This window comes from Cheilinus undulatus, linkage group 5 (genome assembly GCF_018320785.1).
Source record: "Cheilinus undulatus linkage group 5, ASM1832078v1, whole genome shotgun sequence".
Classification (NCBI taxonomy): domain Eukaryota; kingdom Metazoa; phylum Chordata; class Actinopteri; order Labriformes; family Labridae; genus Cheilinus; species Cheilinus undulatus.
In genome coordinates, this window is record NC_054869.1 from 4,344,236 (window position 1) to 4,361,973 (window position 17,738).

A 17,738-nucleotide genomic window follows, 5' to 3' on the forward strand; every position below is an offset into this window, starting at 1 on the left:
TCACTTGAACACATCACTTTTCAGACGCTGCTGTGAGCAGAGATGTGTCTGCCCTCTCCTGTCCTGTACAGAGTGTGATCAGCTCTCTAACCTTGTAGTCTCTCCAGTGAATCCACATTATTCTTTGTTTTATCCCCCCGTTGTTTTCTCAGATGAAATGCCGCCCGATTTAACCACGCTGGTTTTTAAATCTCCGAAGGTGACGTCCTTTCACACTCGTGGAAAAATCTGTTACGGCTCTGATACTACCTCTCGATCCTAATCAGAGGTGGGGCAAGATCGAACTCTCATTGCAGAACGGTCACTTTCATACAGCACGGCGTTGCGGAATGAAGGCGTAACAGACACGGAAAAGAGAGGCAGTGTGAAAGTAGCTTATGTTGCAAAAATAGAATTAAACGGGTATTTTGACACAAATATTGCCCCCTCTGTGATTTGAAGATATGAGTAGGCTGTATTGTAATTTGATGCAAATTTCAATTGATTGGTCAGCCTTACATGCATATAAGGTCAATTATTGACTGCAGAGGTTGTGCTGCTGGAATCATTTGGGTTCTACAATCCAAAAGTCTTGTGAAAAGCTGCTTAAACAAAATAACTTTTAATAAACTGACGTTTGAGATTATTTGTACTAAAGCCCTTTATTTTCTCGTATTTTTTGCCTTATGCCAATCACGTGCCTGATTATTGTCACTGGCTGCCCTGGCATGATCTCAGAGTTGGCAGAGTGAGCGGAGGATCTGCTGCAGCTTTTTGGAGTTTAAACCGTCACATGTTGTTCATGTGAGCGGACGAGCATCAGCATGAACGCTGCCGACCAGAGAGCAGCAAACAGAAGCACTGAAAAGCAGCATTGAAACACTCTCCTCTCCTGCTGCTCTCACACAAACCAGCTCAACTGTACAGCGTTCACATGTTCCTAATGCAGAGAGCAGCGTGAAAACGCCGTGTTCTGCCTTGGGGGGTTTTAATGAAACAGCAGAGCAGACGTGTTTAACATCCTTAATTCTCCCTCTAACTGTGGAGTACAAAGAGATGGTATGCAGATAACAGCTCAGGATTTAGAATATCTTTGTTCATGATAAGGCAGAAATGTAACACTTAAGGTCTTAGGTCTTATCTCAGTGAAAATATCTGCATAGGATCATATGATTTTTGACAATGTGTGCAGGCAGTCTTATAATTTGGGCTTTACCTTTCAAGAGCTCACTGGTCAGAAAAATAAACTCTGTCCTCGAGCCTGTACCATAATGGCAAAGAGTTTTGATCTCCTTTGTTCCATTCGTTTGGATTTAATGCTGAAGAAATTCACCAGAAGATGCATTATATTAGCAAATATAGTAGCAAATATAACAGAAGATCTAGTTGTCCGCCCTAAAGCAATCAAACAACAGTAGAAACACATAATGTTTACAATTTTAGAGCGGAAAGGGACGCAAAGAAAAACTCATGAGATCCAAATGTATTATGATACCAGACAAAAAAGCATCAAGTCCCCTTGTTTCAGGTAATTTGAAAAACCATTAAATGGATGAAACCATTAAATGGAGGATGATTTTTTATTTAAAATGACTTAGATAGTTCAAATGAATGTCCTGGTTTTTTGCTGTTTTTAGGGTTGCACTTTACTATCTGCATGATATCGGTATCAGCAGATTAGAGCATTTCTGCCAATATTTACAACCAATATTTTGGCTATAGAAATATGTCTATATCATCTGTAAACATCGGCAATAAATACAGATAGGTTTGTGAAGTTTTTAGCTTGACCAACAGAGCGACATCAGCTGAAGTCCTTTCTGTATTCAGCATCATTCCTTTCACTTTTGAGTCTGTTTCAAGAACTGAAATTGGTGATTTGTACATCCTTAAACTTTGAATTGTGTTTAAAGGACTATGGTTTTAGATCAGAGCTACATTTAAATATCATTTACATGTATCAACTAAAATGAATTGGTCAGCAAATCAGAAAAAAATCCAACGGTGTGTATGCCTAGATATTTTTAGCTGTTTTGTCTAAATAACAGCATAAAATCACCCAAATTAATCATAAATGATTTTTTTATTGTATGCTAAAATGTTATGGAGAATGTGATGTGGAAAAATTTAAAAAACAAGTTTCTTTATGTGTTAAGTGACTTTATCTGCTGCCTTTCCCACAGCAGCAGATTTAGACATTTTAAAAACTCTGTAGAAATGCTCAGGCTCCAGTTTGTATTTGCAGATCATCAGGAGGCATCAGTTTTCATTTCCCTTAATTTTATTACTTCTCAAAGGACTTGTAACTATTGTATTAAAAATACGAAATCTCATTTTTTAGTCATATTTCTGAGCTTGTGTTTTGTTCTGTGTGCAGGTGGTACTTCGCTCTGATCTCAGTCTCAGGGATTTTTGCTGTGACCTTCTCGGTGATCTTCGCCTACGTGGCCGACATAACAGAAGAGCATGAGAGGAGCACCGCCTACGGACTGGTAATTGTGCTATTCATTCATAACTACAGGAAGTTAATTCAGCTTTCAAGAGCACAAACAACCAAAGAAACGGGCTCCTACTGCTGACTGATAATGAAATCATGATGTCGATCTCTGCAGCAGCAGCGCTGCAGAACACTCATAACTGTAAAAGAATATTGTTTGTATAATAGAAGTCCTGCTTGGTGCTCTCAGAGCTGTTTGATGGAGTTTCCGCTCATTATGAGGTCTGCAGTGAACCCGGGTCATACACTGGACAGGATGCACATGTGCAGATGGACTCTTTGAGCTGTCTGAGTGCTTTATGCTGATGTGTAGAGAGCATAATCGATGGTGTCGAAGAGATTCAGAAGATCAGAGCTGCTGCAGTGCATTCTGGTCTGTTTCCTTAATGTGTTGAATTTGACTTTTCTTTTATTTTAATGATTGTATCAAATAGTACCATAGCTTTAAAAGAAGCTTAAGGTCTTAAACAGTATGTACATTTCTAGTGATGCATGATAAGTATTTTTTTGAACCGATACTGTTAACCGATAATGTCCTACTCCTGATGGCCAATAACCAATAAGAAGCGATACTTTTTTTTCAATTGTTTATTTAAAAAAATAACTTTATTTGATGTATTTATGCACATCTGAGGGTTAGAAGGGGTTAATATGTAGTGAGAAAAGAAATATATAAGTAATTCTAACTAATATCACTCATGGTTCTCTAAAAACAATGAACTATTCTGACTTTAAAACTGTTATTATAGTTAACATTCTTTTAGTTAAACATTTGTGTACCGAGTACAACATATACAAACAACTGACACAATTTTTCTTACCACTTACCAGCGGGTCTCATACTGCGGCACCCCCTACTGTTTCGGAATGTGTAGTTTCATGAGAAAGAAAACAAATGCCTTCATTATCAGTGGATTTTATCGGTTAATATTTTATTATCAGGATGATAAAAATATTTAAAATATATATACAATATCGGCTGATAATTTATCTGTGCCGATAATTATCGTGCATCCCTATCAATTTCAGCATCAAGGGGCTTTCGATCAAAACAATAACAATAACATGGGAGAGATCCCCTGCTTACCTCCACCCCCCCCAAAAATGAACTGACACATAAGTGTTACTTATTCCCATGAACAAAACAATGTCAACATGCACAAATACTATAACATAGTCTTTATTCCACTGAGCATTGCACTGAAACATTGCCGGTATTTGTGAAGGAGTTTGTTATTGTTTTTGGTCAACAAAACCAGGAATTTTTTTTATTGACTTGTGTGATATTAGAGATTGAGATCCTGTTACTGTGGCAACCCTAGTGTGAAGGAGTCTTTGTCTTTCTAACCGATGGACACATGCTGACTCATGATCACACACGTACAGATAAATTTAGAGCTCTTATGTTTGGTTAATCTGCGTTTTTTTCTAGCAGGCACATTCGTCATGTGAACACAGCTTGTGACCACCAAAAGCTTCACATTGTTTAATGAATAAAGAGAATCAAAGAGGCCGAGCCGCTTTGTGTTAATACTATTAATACACTTAGAAAAAAAACATTTTTAGAGGACAAAACACACAGAAAGCAATCGCTTATTTGAACAGTTGAAACTGTAGAAATTAGCTACAGAGCAACTACTAGACATGGTACCAGTTCTTACTAAAACCATCAATTCAAACATATTTAAGGGCTCAAAACTTAAGCATGAAAGAAAAATTCAAAACTTTATTGAGGGGATTTTGTGTGTAAGATTATACACATTTAATAGATTTAATTTTAAACAAAAACATAAGATGCATTTGAAGTATGGGACCTTTTTAAAGACCAATGGCATGATGATATTGCAGGATATGCTGCTTTAAACACTTACCCTCCTACACCTAATGTGTCTTTGATTTTGTGCCAGCTAAGTCTAAATCTTTGCTCACCTGCAGGTTTCATTGCATTGTGGACAAACAGAATCAAACCGTTTGAATGTGAAACACTGAGCCTTTTTCTGACATGCACTCCTTAACATTTCTAGAAAATATTAGGCAGGCTGCTGCTGATATCTACTTGATGTTCCTGTTCATGAATGCAAGAAACTGTTCCGGCTGTATGAAGGGAAGGGTGAGAAACAAGGGGAAGACATGGCATCCAGAAGACAATGCTGAAATGTTATAATAAAAGTTTAAATCAATGCAGTGTGTGATTAGATCTATCCATGATATAAGCAGAAGAGTAGAAAAAACAAATTTGCACACAGAAAAAATTAGGAGCAACTGCAGATAATTCTGGGTAAAGTCCAGGTTAAAAAAAAAAAAAGTTTCAGTCTTTCTCTTCGATTTTGTATTTCAGGTCTCAGCCACCTTTGCAGCCAGTCTGGTGACGAGCCCAGCCATTGGGGACTTCCTGTCAGCGAAGTACGGTGACAGCCTGGTGGTCTTGGTCGCCACAGTGATCGCAGTGGCGGACATCGCCTTCGTGTTCTTTGTCGTCCCGGAGTCGCTGCCAGACAAGATGAAGCTGACATCCTGGGGCTTCCCCATCTCGTGGGAGCAGGCCGACCCCTTTGCTGTGAGTTTGAGAATCTAGCTCGTATAAAGTGACAGGACGGGGTGAGGGTTCAGAGTGGTTTGTTTTGAGTTGACCTCATCCAACAGCAGGTCAAGGGAGGATCGCCACAAAAGGAAAACAACAGACTGTTGTAGTTTTATCTGATCATGTACAAGAGTGCTCTCTGCCAAAGGTTTTCACACAGGAATATGATCTTTCTCTTACATTTTAACTCACACTGTAATGTTTAATTCTGCATTTATGTGCTCCACATTTAGTATTTAACACCATCACCGACCATAAGGGCTGATTATAAACTCGGTGATGTCAATAAAAGACGACCTCTTTTTCTATCTAAAGAAGGAGCTGATGAAGAGTAGAGGTCAGCAAACATTAACTCATCAGCAAACAAAGCTTGGTTAGCAAGGTTTGTGTGTAATTAATGGCAACTGTGATGTTTGTTTGAATGTGAATGTTGGCTTTAAAGATTTTTTAGTAAAATGCACCTCAACAAACAACTGTTTTGAAGAATGTTTACAGTGGATGGTCGATTAAATAAGAAATATTCTCCTTCTCTCTTTGACATCTACTTAACTAGCACTTATTTTGCAGCTAATGGAGTGCCCCCTAGTGGCCCTTAGAAAAAATGCATGTATAAGGTACATAATTTGGCTGTGGTTCTCAAACCCCTAGACCCAGGCTGTTCAGTTTGAGGCCCTGGGGCCATTTTAGGCTCCAGAGGTCATTTTAGGGGACTACTTGTGCTTAAAGATGATATGTCAAAGTATTTTTTAAACAAAATAATGCTAGTCTATTATATTTATATGATCATTGGTTATATTTATTTCCTAATAAGTTTGTGCCATCTCAAGTGTTGCATTTATCCTTGTTTATACATATCCTCCCATTCCTGCCTGACACATGCACTGCTCTCCACTTTTGCACCCCTGGACTTGCTCTTGCAAGCACATAAACCAGACAAAATATCTGTTCTACTTTAGAAGGAAAGAACGCAGCCAACAGGCAGTTCAACAGCAAATGAACAGAGAAGTTTGTTCTTTATCTGATTAAAGCCGGTGTGCTTACTCTGCAATACTTGCTTTTTTTTGCAAGGAATAAAACTTAAGAGGGCACTTTAAGAAAACTCGTGAACTTTAATGAACTCATGCCAAATTTGCACTTGGCTCAGGTTATTGCTGCAAGAAGACGTAAGGATGGACCTCATGTTGAGAGCAAAGACATGTCTTGTAGCACCCTTTCTTGGACTTGAAGAGCCAATTACAATGGCAAAGACAATAGCGGCATGTGTTTGCAGCAGCTAAGGAAGTTTAACCTGACGCTGCAGACATACTGTTTTATATAAATCTACTCTATGGATATATTTCACATTCAACTGGGGGGAAGAGTAGGACTTTTAAAAAAATCACTAAAGGTGATTAGACAAACATTCTGTCACGTTTCATGACGGGCCAATCAAAGTAAAAGGACAAAATGAGGTGGTAGATATGCGTAGCCCCTGAGCTAACCTCAGCTATACTGGCTAGTCTTGTCATAGTATGTAAATGGCAGAACTTAACGATGGCTAAAGGTTTTGCCAAAGCATATTAGGAGATGTGCAAAATCTTATTGCCAGTTGGATGTGAATTTTTGCATTGAAGGGTTTTTGTCATTCTTATATTTGATAAGAAAAAAGTACAAAAATGAAGTAGGTAGGATTTCTTGAAGACTATCCAAAAGAAAAGGCACATGAAGGATTGCTGATATTGCATGCATAACATCTCTGCTGCAAAAAAAAGTTTAAAACTGGTAGTTTTTACTAAATTTCAGCTCAAAGAAATGTTGCACCTTTTGCGATTAGAAAGTTGCAGCAGGCCATATTGTGATTTAATCTAATTTTCAATTAATTGCTCAGCCCTAGTCTGTACTGCACACCTGATTCTTATGTAATAAGCGCGTGCATTTTCAGCAGGCTGTTTTTGTAGTTATATTTTAATAACCTGAGTTCCCAGTTAAGATAACCTCTGTCTGGTAATCTCATTTTAACATAAACTCCAGGCGAGTGGAGACAGGGTGTAGAAACTGAAGTATTGGGCTGTGTTGATGAGTTGTGTTGATCATTGATTGTTTGTGTGTTCAGTCTCTGCGCCGTGTGGGGAAAGACAGCACAGTGCTGCTGATCTGTGTCACAGTGTTCCTGTCCTACCTGCCTGAGGCCGGACAGTACTCCAGTTTCTTCCTCTACCTGAGACAGGTAACACGCACAGTTCGCTTCTACTCATCAAATCAGCAATTACAGATCTCTTTCATTGTTAATGAATGTTTATATGTGCAGTGAAGTGATGTCAGAGTTTCTGAAACTAAGGGAAAAAATAAAACAGAATTTAGTCCTGTTTTTTATTGTTAATGGCTAAAACATACCTTTCTTTTCAGCAGATTACTAAAGATTTATTTTTAGCCAGGCTTAGTCTCATCTTCATGGTAAAGAGGAAGTCGACAGACACGTTTAGTCGTAGTTTTAGCTGACTAAATCAACACTGGTTCAGGGAGTCAGTTGTATGCCTTTATTTTTGATTCCCGTTTGTGCTTTCTTGCATAATTTGTTTGACTTTCTCTGAGCTTCTTCAGCCGGGTGTCTTCTTCAGTGAGTCTGGCTGCTTTTATATGTTCCCTTCTCTTGTTTCAGGTGATTGAGTTTTCACCTGCAGCTATCGCTGGCTTCATCGCCATGGTGGGAATCCTCTCTATAGTCGCTCAGGTACACAAACATCTAGCTCACAGCATGATGCTGGAGGAAGACAGTACAACTTTAAAATATTAGGGAAATATAAAGATAGGTTGATAAATATGTGTCTCTGATCATGACCCTCTCTCTCTCTGTCTGCCAGACTCTGTTCCTCAGTATTTTAATGAGGACCATCGGTAATAAGAACACGGTTCTGATGGGTCTGAGCTTTCAGCTCTTCCAGCTGGCCTGGTACAGCTTCGGCTCTGAACCATGGTGAGATCTCCTGCTGTGTCTGTCATATTTAAATTCATATTTCTCTTCTTTGATTCTTGTCCATTCTCTATGCTGACCTTTTTCATCTGTTTTATTATGTTTTTTCCTTCAGGATGATGTGGGCAGCAGGAACAGTAGCAGCCATGTCCTCCATCACATTCCCAGCTATCTCTGCTCTGGTGTCACACAGTGCATCACCGGACCAACAAGGTCAGTGCACCTGTCTGTCTGTCTGTCTGACAGGGATGTGTGTGAACAGCCAACTACACACTCACACTTATTCACCATTTCTAGTCAGCACTAAAAAGGATAGATGAATAGCACTATTAAGTCAAATCCAGATGGTCTAGATGTCAAACTGGTGATTTTATTGACAGCCTGCTGAATGTCATCATGTATGTGAAAACTGACATGAGAATAAATGATCCACTTTTGAAAAATATGAAATGTAAATATGTTTGACCATGTCTAAACCCTGTTTATATATGTGTGTGTGTTCAGGTGTGGCCCAGGGGATGATCACTGGTATCAGAGGTCTGTGTAACGGGTTGGGTCCAGCTCTCTACGGCTTCATCTTCTTTGTCTTTCATGTGGAGCTGAACGACATGGAGCCGGTGTCTGGAGGCACCACACCAAACACAGAGGTAACTAAGCCATACACAGACACATGCAGCTCTGAGCTCCTGTCAGGTTTGGTTATTTTCAGAGTAAATTTATTCAGAAGTCTCTCTCTCTTTGTTGTGCTCAGAGTTTTTTGTGACAAGGAGATAAATAATGTCTGTTAGAGCAAGAGAAAAGAGTTTATAGCATTCAAATCAAACAGTATATTCTTACAAAGCTTTCTGGCATGTTTTAGGGAGACAGCACAGTGAGGGAGAGTCAAAGGTCTCGAGATGAGATAGGGGTACGACCGATATGGGTTTTTGGGGACTGATATCAGTATTAGGGAGTGAAAAATTCCAATAATCTAAATATATGTTTATTCTGAACCGTGAAGTCGTCATGAATCAAACTAAGACCAGCAACTGGACTTCGTTAAAGATCTCGAAGATGTTTCACCTCTCTTCAAAAAGGCCAAGTCCAGTCGACCCTTTTGGATCCATTTAAATGTTGGTTTGTTATAGCCCTAGTCTGTTTGCTGCTGCTCCAACATCACCCTGACTCAGTGCTGTTTATTTGTGGTGATGACTTAATGAGCTAAACTCTCTGTAGGCATCAAATAACCTTAATGTGGAGGTCTCATGTTTAAAATCACTGTTGCATTCTCACGTACAAGGGCATAAGTATAACTGGATTAGCTCTTTTACAATCCTTTGTTGAGTTTAGAATGAATAAAAGGCAAAAAATAACAGCCAGTTTACCCCAAAAACAGCAATATCAAAAAGGATCAAAAATACAAACAAAATCAAGCTTATTCAAACAAGGAAAATATATGTCAGCAAAAAATCTGGGGAATGCCAAAGTTGTGTTTTGTTTTTTTGTTTTTAATTCAAGCCTGTTTTATGAAAACTATAAATGTATCTGTTCAAAATAAATTCAGTAAAAAAAACCTGATTGATTGATATCTGTATTTCAATCATGTAAATGGCAACTTAAAACAATTAAATACAAATAAGTGAACATCAAGAAATGAAAACAAACCAATAACTTGCATCTGCATATTCTTTAGCATCTCAGTTTACATTAGTGAAAAGGAGTTGGAGACAGTGTTCATTTTGGCAGCTGTTTTTCATTTTAGTCTTAAGATGAAAGGTCTTTTAGTTTTATTCACATTTTAGTCATTTCTACCCTTTTTAGTTGTAGTCGTCAAAAACTCAGACATTTTAGTCTATTTTTAATCCATAAAAAGTCCTCACATTTTAGTCTTTAGTAAATTATCATATTCACAACAACATGCCATGGTTAAGTTATTACAGTGTATATATATCTTATAATAATAATCTGTATCTATACACTTACATTGTTTATTTGGATACTTTCTTCTTTCTCTATGATACGTTTTACATCGAATCTTATTTTACTGACAGCGATCTAGTCATCCTTCTCTCCTGGAAACAAAATAACCATTAGTCAAAACGTTGTTAAAAAGTTAGCTTAACCACAGATATTAATCCACTTAACAACAACGTTAGGGAAACTGGGTCTGAATGTGTTGATATTTTAGCCAAATGCGATGAAAAAACTGTTTAACTTACCCATGAAATGTTATTATAGCGATCTTGTCTCTTCTGTGCATCTATTAGTGCAGCCCCATGCAGCACAGGAGTGAAGCGTCTTGCCCAGGAATGGCTCTGGCAAAATGTCGGCGGCGCTGACGTACGGCCCACTGCCCAATACATCTATTATGTCTATGCCTGGTAGTGTGTTCTCTGCACCCTGTCAAACCTGGGGTCCCTGCTTTCTACAGCTGAGAGGCAGAATAGAAACAGCTACATTGTATTTGACAGATTTACCCACAGTGGAGAAATATTATGGATTTTAAAGTCTAACGAAAACTAAATTACATTTTAGTCTAGTTTTAGTCATCTTGACGAAAACTAAACTTATTTTTTGTCAGTTTTAGTCATCACCAATCTATTTTTGTTAGTTTTAGTCTAGTTTTTATCATGGAAAAAAAAGGCTGTCGACAAACAGTTTTACCCACGCCGATGAAATCGGCAGGGGGTTATGTAAAGGGTTCCGTATCTTTCTTTGTTCGTTTCTTTGTTTGTATGTGTACAAGATAACTCGAGAACGGAAAGTCGGATCTTCACCAAACTTCCAGGGAATCGATTAGATTTTGGTGATGATCCGCTCACCCGTTCGGTTTTTCTCGCACTTCCAATTTTGAACACCATAGTAATCAATGGGAGTGTGAGTTCCTTGGTGGCGCTGCTTAGGCGTGGATCTGCCGCCTCAGACGGCCATTGTAGTCAGATATAGTTTTAGTTGATAAAATGAAGACTGGTAGGATTGGTACTATACTTCATAACTCAAATCATAACACTGTCTCAAATTCACCAATAATTTTGAAACACACTAATGTGTTACATAGTTAAATCAAATTTCAGTTTAAAGGAGTTTGGGTCTGGGGGGAACCTTGTGGTTCTCTGTTCATCTATCCAACTGTTTCCGCTGATCCCATTTGGGGTTGTGGAGGTCTGGAGCCTATCCTAGCTGTCATTGGGTGAGAGGAGAGTTACACCCTGGACTGGTCGCCAGTCAATTGTATATAGAGACAGACAACTAGGCATGCTGACACTCACATCTACGGCCAATTTAAAATCACCAGTTAACCTAATGAACATGTCTTTGGTGTTGGGAGGAAGCTGAAGTTCCTGGAGAGAATACCATAGGGTTCTGTCTCGGGATGGCTGAGGGACAAACTCATATCTTTTTTAATTTTGTGGAGTATTTTATGAAGAAGTTCATCATGAAATTTTCTTTATTTTTGTCCAGGTAAAGTGAATGAATGGAGGACTTGATTTCAAACCAAATATCAAAACAATAAAAACAAAACAAAAGTAACAATTACGGAAAATAATATTTTTTTTCCCACATTTCTTCTTAGCCCCAAATCATCTCAGTCATTTAAATAATAAATGTCTGTAGGCTTTTTGATTTATAAATGTCAAAGTCTTTCAAATATGAAGTATGACTTTAAATTAAACACGATGGGAGATTCACTTTATGCAAATGGAAACATTTTTACCAAGTCTGTTTTTGACTGTGTTGATTTTTTTGTGATTGGATGCTGTCATTTCTCCTTTATTTTTATCTTTATAAAATCACTAAATCTCTGTTTCTGCCTGTAGAAGCTGATGGTGCCTGGTCCTCCCTTTCTGTTCGGGGCGTGCGCCGTCTTACTCGCCCTCATCGTCGCCATCTTCATCCCCGAGCATCACCAGCTGGGCGACATCAAGAACTGCTCCACCTGTAAATCGTCATCCTCCATCACACACTCTCAGAGCGGCAGCCCTCTGGCCACGTCACCCAGCGACACGGAGGACATCGAGCCGCTCCTGCAGGACAGCAGCTTGTGACTGACAAACAGCTTGGCCAATCATGGCGCTGAGGCCTGTTTGCTAGTCCCGCCCCCTTCAAAATAAAACCCCCTTTTATTTTTTATTTCTTCAACCCCCGATGAGATTAAGGAGTCAGGTAGGCGGCGATCACACTGACGAGCTTTATTTACTCACATGATGGATTATTTTTAATCCTTTTGATAAAGTTAGAGCTCATTTATTCAGCAGCAAAGTGTGTGACAAACTAAAATCCAGACTTTCAACTTGGTTTTAAAAGCTTTTTTTTTCTGCTTTCTTATTATTGGGTAAGAAAGTTTAACAGCTTCTTTATAGTCATTTTCTCACTTTTTTTTAGTAAATGTTGATCTTAATCGCACCTTCTGCTGCTGTTAGGCATGAGAAATTAATGCAAAACTCTGGCCTCGTTGTTTCCGCACTTAATACTACCTGTGACACCTGTCTCAGGTGTGTTTGGGCAGGTGTAACCAAAGGGCTTTGAACCCTCAGTGGGACATACCTCAGCAGCAGGAAGCAGCATCTCTGTCTCATTCAGAGTCAGAAAGGAAACGTAAAAACTGAGGCGTGTAGCATTAAAGCAGACGAACTGCAAGCATCACTCATGTTTGATCTTTCACTGATAATAAACAGGAAAAATACAAAATATAAACTATTTTTCAGTTTGTATTTAAACACCACTTTTTAATCATAAATCTTTCTGTTTGCCAAGATGGCTGCAGTTTCAGTAATTCCACCCGCTATTATCTGTTGTGTAGCAAACCTTTGTTCCCATCGTGTTCTTCAGTCGATTGTTTCACTTTTTTGAATTTTTCCTGAATTTTTTTTTTTTTTTTTTTTTTTTTTTTTTTTTGGTAAGACTGTGCACAGGGATAAGAGTCAGCATAGCTCCATCTCTCCTGATTTGATTTTAACAAGTCTGACAGAAAAATGAACAGATTTCAGAAACTTTAAAACAGCCCAGAAATGTCAGGAAAGGAGCGTTTTCCGAGCTGTCAGTCTGTTTGCCGCCTAAACACTCGAGTCAGATGGCCTTTCCAATACACTTGACTCCACCCGTCAGAGATGCAGAGGTCAGGAGACCAAACACCCCCAGCAGTGACTTGACTTGAAGGTGTGTTGAACTGATCACACAGCTGACTCAAAAAACTCAAACCTGCAGAAACCTTTAACCACAATGGACACACTGAGAGGACCATGACATCACAGCCGCTCTCCACAGGTGGCTCATGGGATCTGAAGCCCTGCAGTGGTTGTTTGTAGATGATGCTGTTTATGTAAACTCTCCACAACTGACTTCAGATTCCTCCTGGATAACTGTTATTCTGACAACGGCTGGCATGGTGGTCACTCACACTGAGCATGTGCAGACTCTGACAGGCTGTGACATCATCTTGATCTCCAGAGAGGGATTGAGCGAGCAGCAAAAAAACACAAACTCTGATAGATACCTGTTTAGGAAATGATTTTAAACAGTTTGAAGTGCTTTTAGGTTTTTAACTTGTGTAGAGCTGGACGGTGTCATGGAGGGACAAAAACATCAGTATGACGAGTTTAGATATTCCATAATCGCAGACGCTGTTGACCGTCTTTTTTTTATTTATATGATGCAGCAAAAAAGCCGAGTGGATTCATCAGGGTAGAGTTTAAACATTACAGAGCCTCACAGCCTTCACTTGCCTTTGTTTGGTTGTTGAACTTGAGCTCATGCTGCATTTAAAGTGATGTAACTGCAGTTTTTAATGATTTTGAAAACAAAACTCTACATATATTTTCTAAAACTATTTTTGCGGGCTTTCTACCTTTTCTAGACAGCATAGGTGAAGAGGGACAGGAAATATGGGGAGAGAGTGACATGGACCAGGCAGCAAAATCACATTAAAACCCAAATTTCCCAAAATATTTCTGAAATGTTTAGGTCAAACTTTTTGAAAAAGCCTAAAGATTCAAACAAAAATTTCATCCAAATATCATGAAAATTTTATTTACAGGAAAAAAAATCTATAAAATTCCATAAAGTCCAGAAAATTCTTGAGAATATTCCCCCAGAAATTTCATATAAAATTGCCGAAAATCCACCTTTACTTTCCCCAACATTCCATAAGAATGACAGAACATCTTCCCAAATATTCAAATGAATTCCCTGAAATTTACAAATACAGTTCCTAAAGTTCCATGAAAACACCTAAATATTCCGAAACAAATTTCTCCAAACATCTAAAGAAAAAAAAAATCACAAATTTCAATGAAAGTGCCAAAAAATTCAGAGCATATTTCCCTAAAAACTTTTAATGTAACTCTCCAACACATCCCTAAATTATTCAAAAATACTTCAAATATCCAAACAAATTCCCCAAAATTTCCCTGAAAACTCCTTAAACTTTCAGAGCAGGTTATTTAAGAAATGTAAGCAAAAACTTCTGAGGACATTTTAACCTAAAAAAATCCAACAGAACAATGATTACTTAGTTGTGGGAAAGTCAAATGTAATGTTCTTACATGTACCTATAGGGTCTGCGGGAATTTAGGATGTCAGAGCAGCAAACATAGTGTTAAATGTCAGAGCCTGAATTTATCAAAAAGCTTTGTCCAAATGAAATGAAGGCAAAGCAGAAACATCCAGAGACAGATAAAGAGTGAAGGTTGCAGACTAAACTAGTGATGGAAGGCTGCAGTTTTTCTAGATCTTCATGCTGATCTGTTTTTCCCTCCATGAACGGCTCCTCTCATCAGATCACTGTCAGTGTCAGAATTATCATCTGTTCTTTTCTCTTTGAATACTTGAATTAGTTCAGTTTGTTGGTTCTTTTCAAGCTGTTCAACCTGAAAGTGCTCCTCCCATCCAACCTGCACACCCAGGTGGAACAGATCAAGCGCTCCCAGTTACTGATGTATTCCCAGTCGTCTGTGCAATGGAAGCTCGATTCTCTCGCTGTCTTTGATTTTTAAACCTCAGAGCGTAGATGAGTTTGAACTTTCAGACTCAGACGGTTGCTAGAACCCGTTGGTGCCATGTTTTTATTTTTCTCTCTCTAGTTTTTGGTCACATTTAGCTTTTTTAACTGGTCGGACTATGGCATTCCTTTAAAATCCACCTAACCACTCGTTTAAAGCTGCTTAAGCTACAGTCCCTACTGCAAAGACAAACCTCTGACAAAGACGGGGACGAAAGGCTGAGGTCAGATGAGATGTTACTGTTTCCATGTTTCCCCGCGTGTTTGCTTACAGAATCGTCTTTTTCCTCTCATTCCTCCATTTTAAATCCAGCATCCGTGTCGTAACGGCTACAAAAACACCTGAGAGTCCTGATGATGAGGAAGATGATGGTGTGTAGCGTCATGAAGCACAATCATGTTACAAACACAGATTTGTCCTTTCATACAGTAGAAGACATTTTATCATTTTATCCACAGAAGACTGTCGGCTTATTGGAAACCAAACTTTCGGGCTAGACTGAGACCAGAAACCAGGATCTGCTTGGTTTCTCTCTCCATCACTGATCGCCCTTAAAGATGTCAAACACAGGAAGCTGGACCTGCAGTATATTTTTATAGTCAGTCAGAAATCCTGCAGAGTAACATCCCAGAGTCCACCACAGCATAATGACTACATCTGATACAGGACGGTTGTCAATTTAGCCTTGGGTTTTAAGTCAGAGATTCCCTCTAGCTTCATCTTGATGTTTCTATTTAAAAAGCAATGAAAATTCTGTCTTAGCTATATGGTGGCTTCATTCAAGCCTAAAAGCACTTTTTATAGACCTGAGATTTTAAATGCTTTCACTTGAAATCCTGCCATTGCACCCAAAGACTCTGCTTTTCATTACGTTACCGGTCTGCTCTGATGCTGGGAAAATAAGATGTGCTTTCATTTATTTATTTTTTCAAATCATGATGGGAAACATGCATGACGCCGTATTAGAGTCATCTTAAAAGTTAAGAAGTAGAAAGGATGAGTCAATTTTTGAGATTGAGTGGTTTATTAACAAGAAACTAAACTTAAAAATTCTGAGTTTAAAAATTTGTAAATATACAAGAACAAATCAAAATGTCCAAAAAAATGAACAGATCATCTCGTAACACTTAATGGTACAAGTGTCACCATTAATTGGCTGCTTATTAGCATGCTAATTTGTAGCTTACTAATGGCATTTTATTCATGTTTTTGTGCTTATTAAAATCTTATTTCTACATGACCATAATACATGGAAAACAGGCCATTAACTAAGAGTTTTCCCTTTATGACCTTAATCTTGCGTATTAATAACAAGCATGGAAGTTATTTCACATTTGAACACATTCAGAGTAATTAAGGGAGAGGACTATTCATGTGGTACAACTACCTTATGAGGGCCATACTTAGCAAAGCATATTAGGGTTATATTCTATGTGACACAACTTCCTAATTTGTTATTGATATGCCGTGATAAGGAGGTTATTAAGGGAAAACTAGATTATGGTCTTGTAGAATTAGGTACTAATAAGCTCTTAGTAATGACTAATAAGCAATGAGTAAGCTAATAATTAGCCTGCTAATAAGCTGACACATGACTGCTGGTGTGGACGGATAATGCGGTGGGCTTGTACTCCAAAAACTACAAACTACAAAGCTGGAAGTGACGGCATGAACAGCTCACAGTCTGCCATTGCTGTTGTAGTCCAGCCAACGTCATAATAGCAGTTTACATGAGTGGTGTTTCCAAAAGAGTCCACTCTGGAACCCATTTTCAAGCACCCAGAACATCATTTTCAGGTAAACAGCAAAAATAAGATAAAAGGTTTGAGTTGTCAGCTCAGATCGTTGTTGTGTAAAAACAGCTTGAACAGCAGCAGGAAGTGTGTGAGAGCAGTGGCAGAGCTTTCAGTGAAACTGTTGCAAACTCTGATCCACAAATATTAACTTGTCTCCTTATTGCAAGGTTTTAACATGAAACTATAGAAACATATTCTCTTTAGAAACCAAAAACATAATCTTTACAAATAATAATCTATGAATGTCGTACTTAATACCTAACTATGAAGTAGTGAAGGCTGACTGTCCAAAAACAGGAACAGAGAAATATGCTTTGGTTTTTGGTTTTAAGGTTTTTCAACCTAGATTAGAAAATTTTTAGGCACAAACTCAGAATGATATCCATATTTCCAATTTTTTTTCACAGTTAAAATAAGTGATAGCATAGCGCCTCTTAGAGGTACCATGCTCCATCCCAACTTCTTCCTAACCAGCAATAAAAGCGGAACTTCTTTGCCTCACCTGCTCTGATATTTGTCCTGATTTTAATCTGACTTTTATGGGTGGAAAGCATAAGATAGAGCTTTTTTTTAACCTTAATGCCACCTTATAGATCAAACTTTAAACGACAACATGGCTGCCAGAGAAAACGGCAGCATGACGTCTGACGGACTGAAGCTTTTCCACGTCTGCACTTGTTACTGAACATGAATACGTTTACTGAGTAGACTTAGTTAATAGTTATTAAAATAACTTATGCAGTCTATATTTCCATATATGACCCCTCCCCTCACTCGCTGTGTTCATGATGCAGGTCGTTTGCTGATTTCTGCACTTTAATTTCTCTGAACGTGTGCCTCTAATCATTCATGTTCATATCTGTTTTTATATCCAAACAAAGAGACGCTGAACGACGTCTACATGTTGTGTTTGCTTTATCTTGTTAAGAACATAATTTTGAATAATATCTATGATAAT

General features: G+C 38.4%; 1 protein-coding gene across 1 annotated transcript in view; it reads left to right on the plus strand.

Annotated features, from left to right (window-relative positions):
- Positions 1–17,281, plus strand: part of mfsd14bb (major facilitator superfamily domain containing 14Bb) — a 37,099-nt gene extending 19,818 nt beyond the window's left edge. The window contains exons 5-12 of the mRNA XM_041786847.1: positions 2,357–2,471; positions 4,815–5,033; positions 7,150–7,263; positions 7,696–7,767; positions 7,898–8,010; positions 8,123–8,220; positions 8,512–8,654; positions 11,805–17,281. Of these exons, the coding sequence (XP_041642781.1) occupies positions 2,357–2,471; positions 4,815–5,033; positions 7,150–7,263; positions 7,696–7,767; positions 7,898–8,010; positions 8,123–8,220; positions 8,512–8,654; positions 11,805–12,032 (1,102 nt within the window). The 3' untranslated portion in view covers positions 12,033–17,281. The remainder of the gene's footprint in view (positions 1–2,356; positions 2,472–4,814; positions 5,034–7,149; positions 7,264–7,695; positions 7,768–7,897; positions 8,011–8,122; positions 8,221–8,511; positions 8,655–11,804) is intronic.
- The last annotated feature ends 457 nt before the right edge of the window (positions 17,282–17,738 follow it).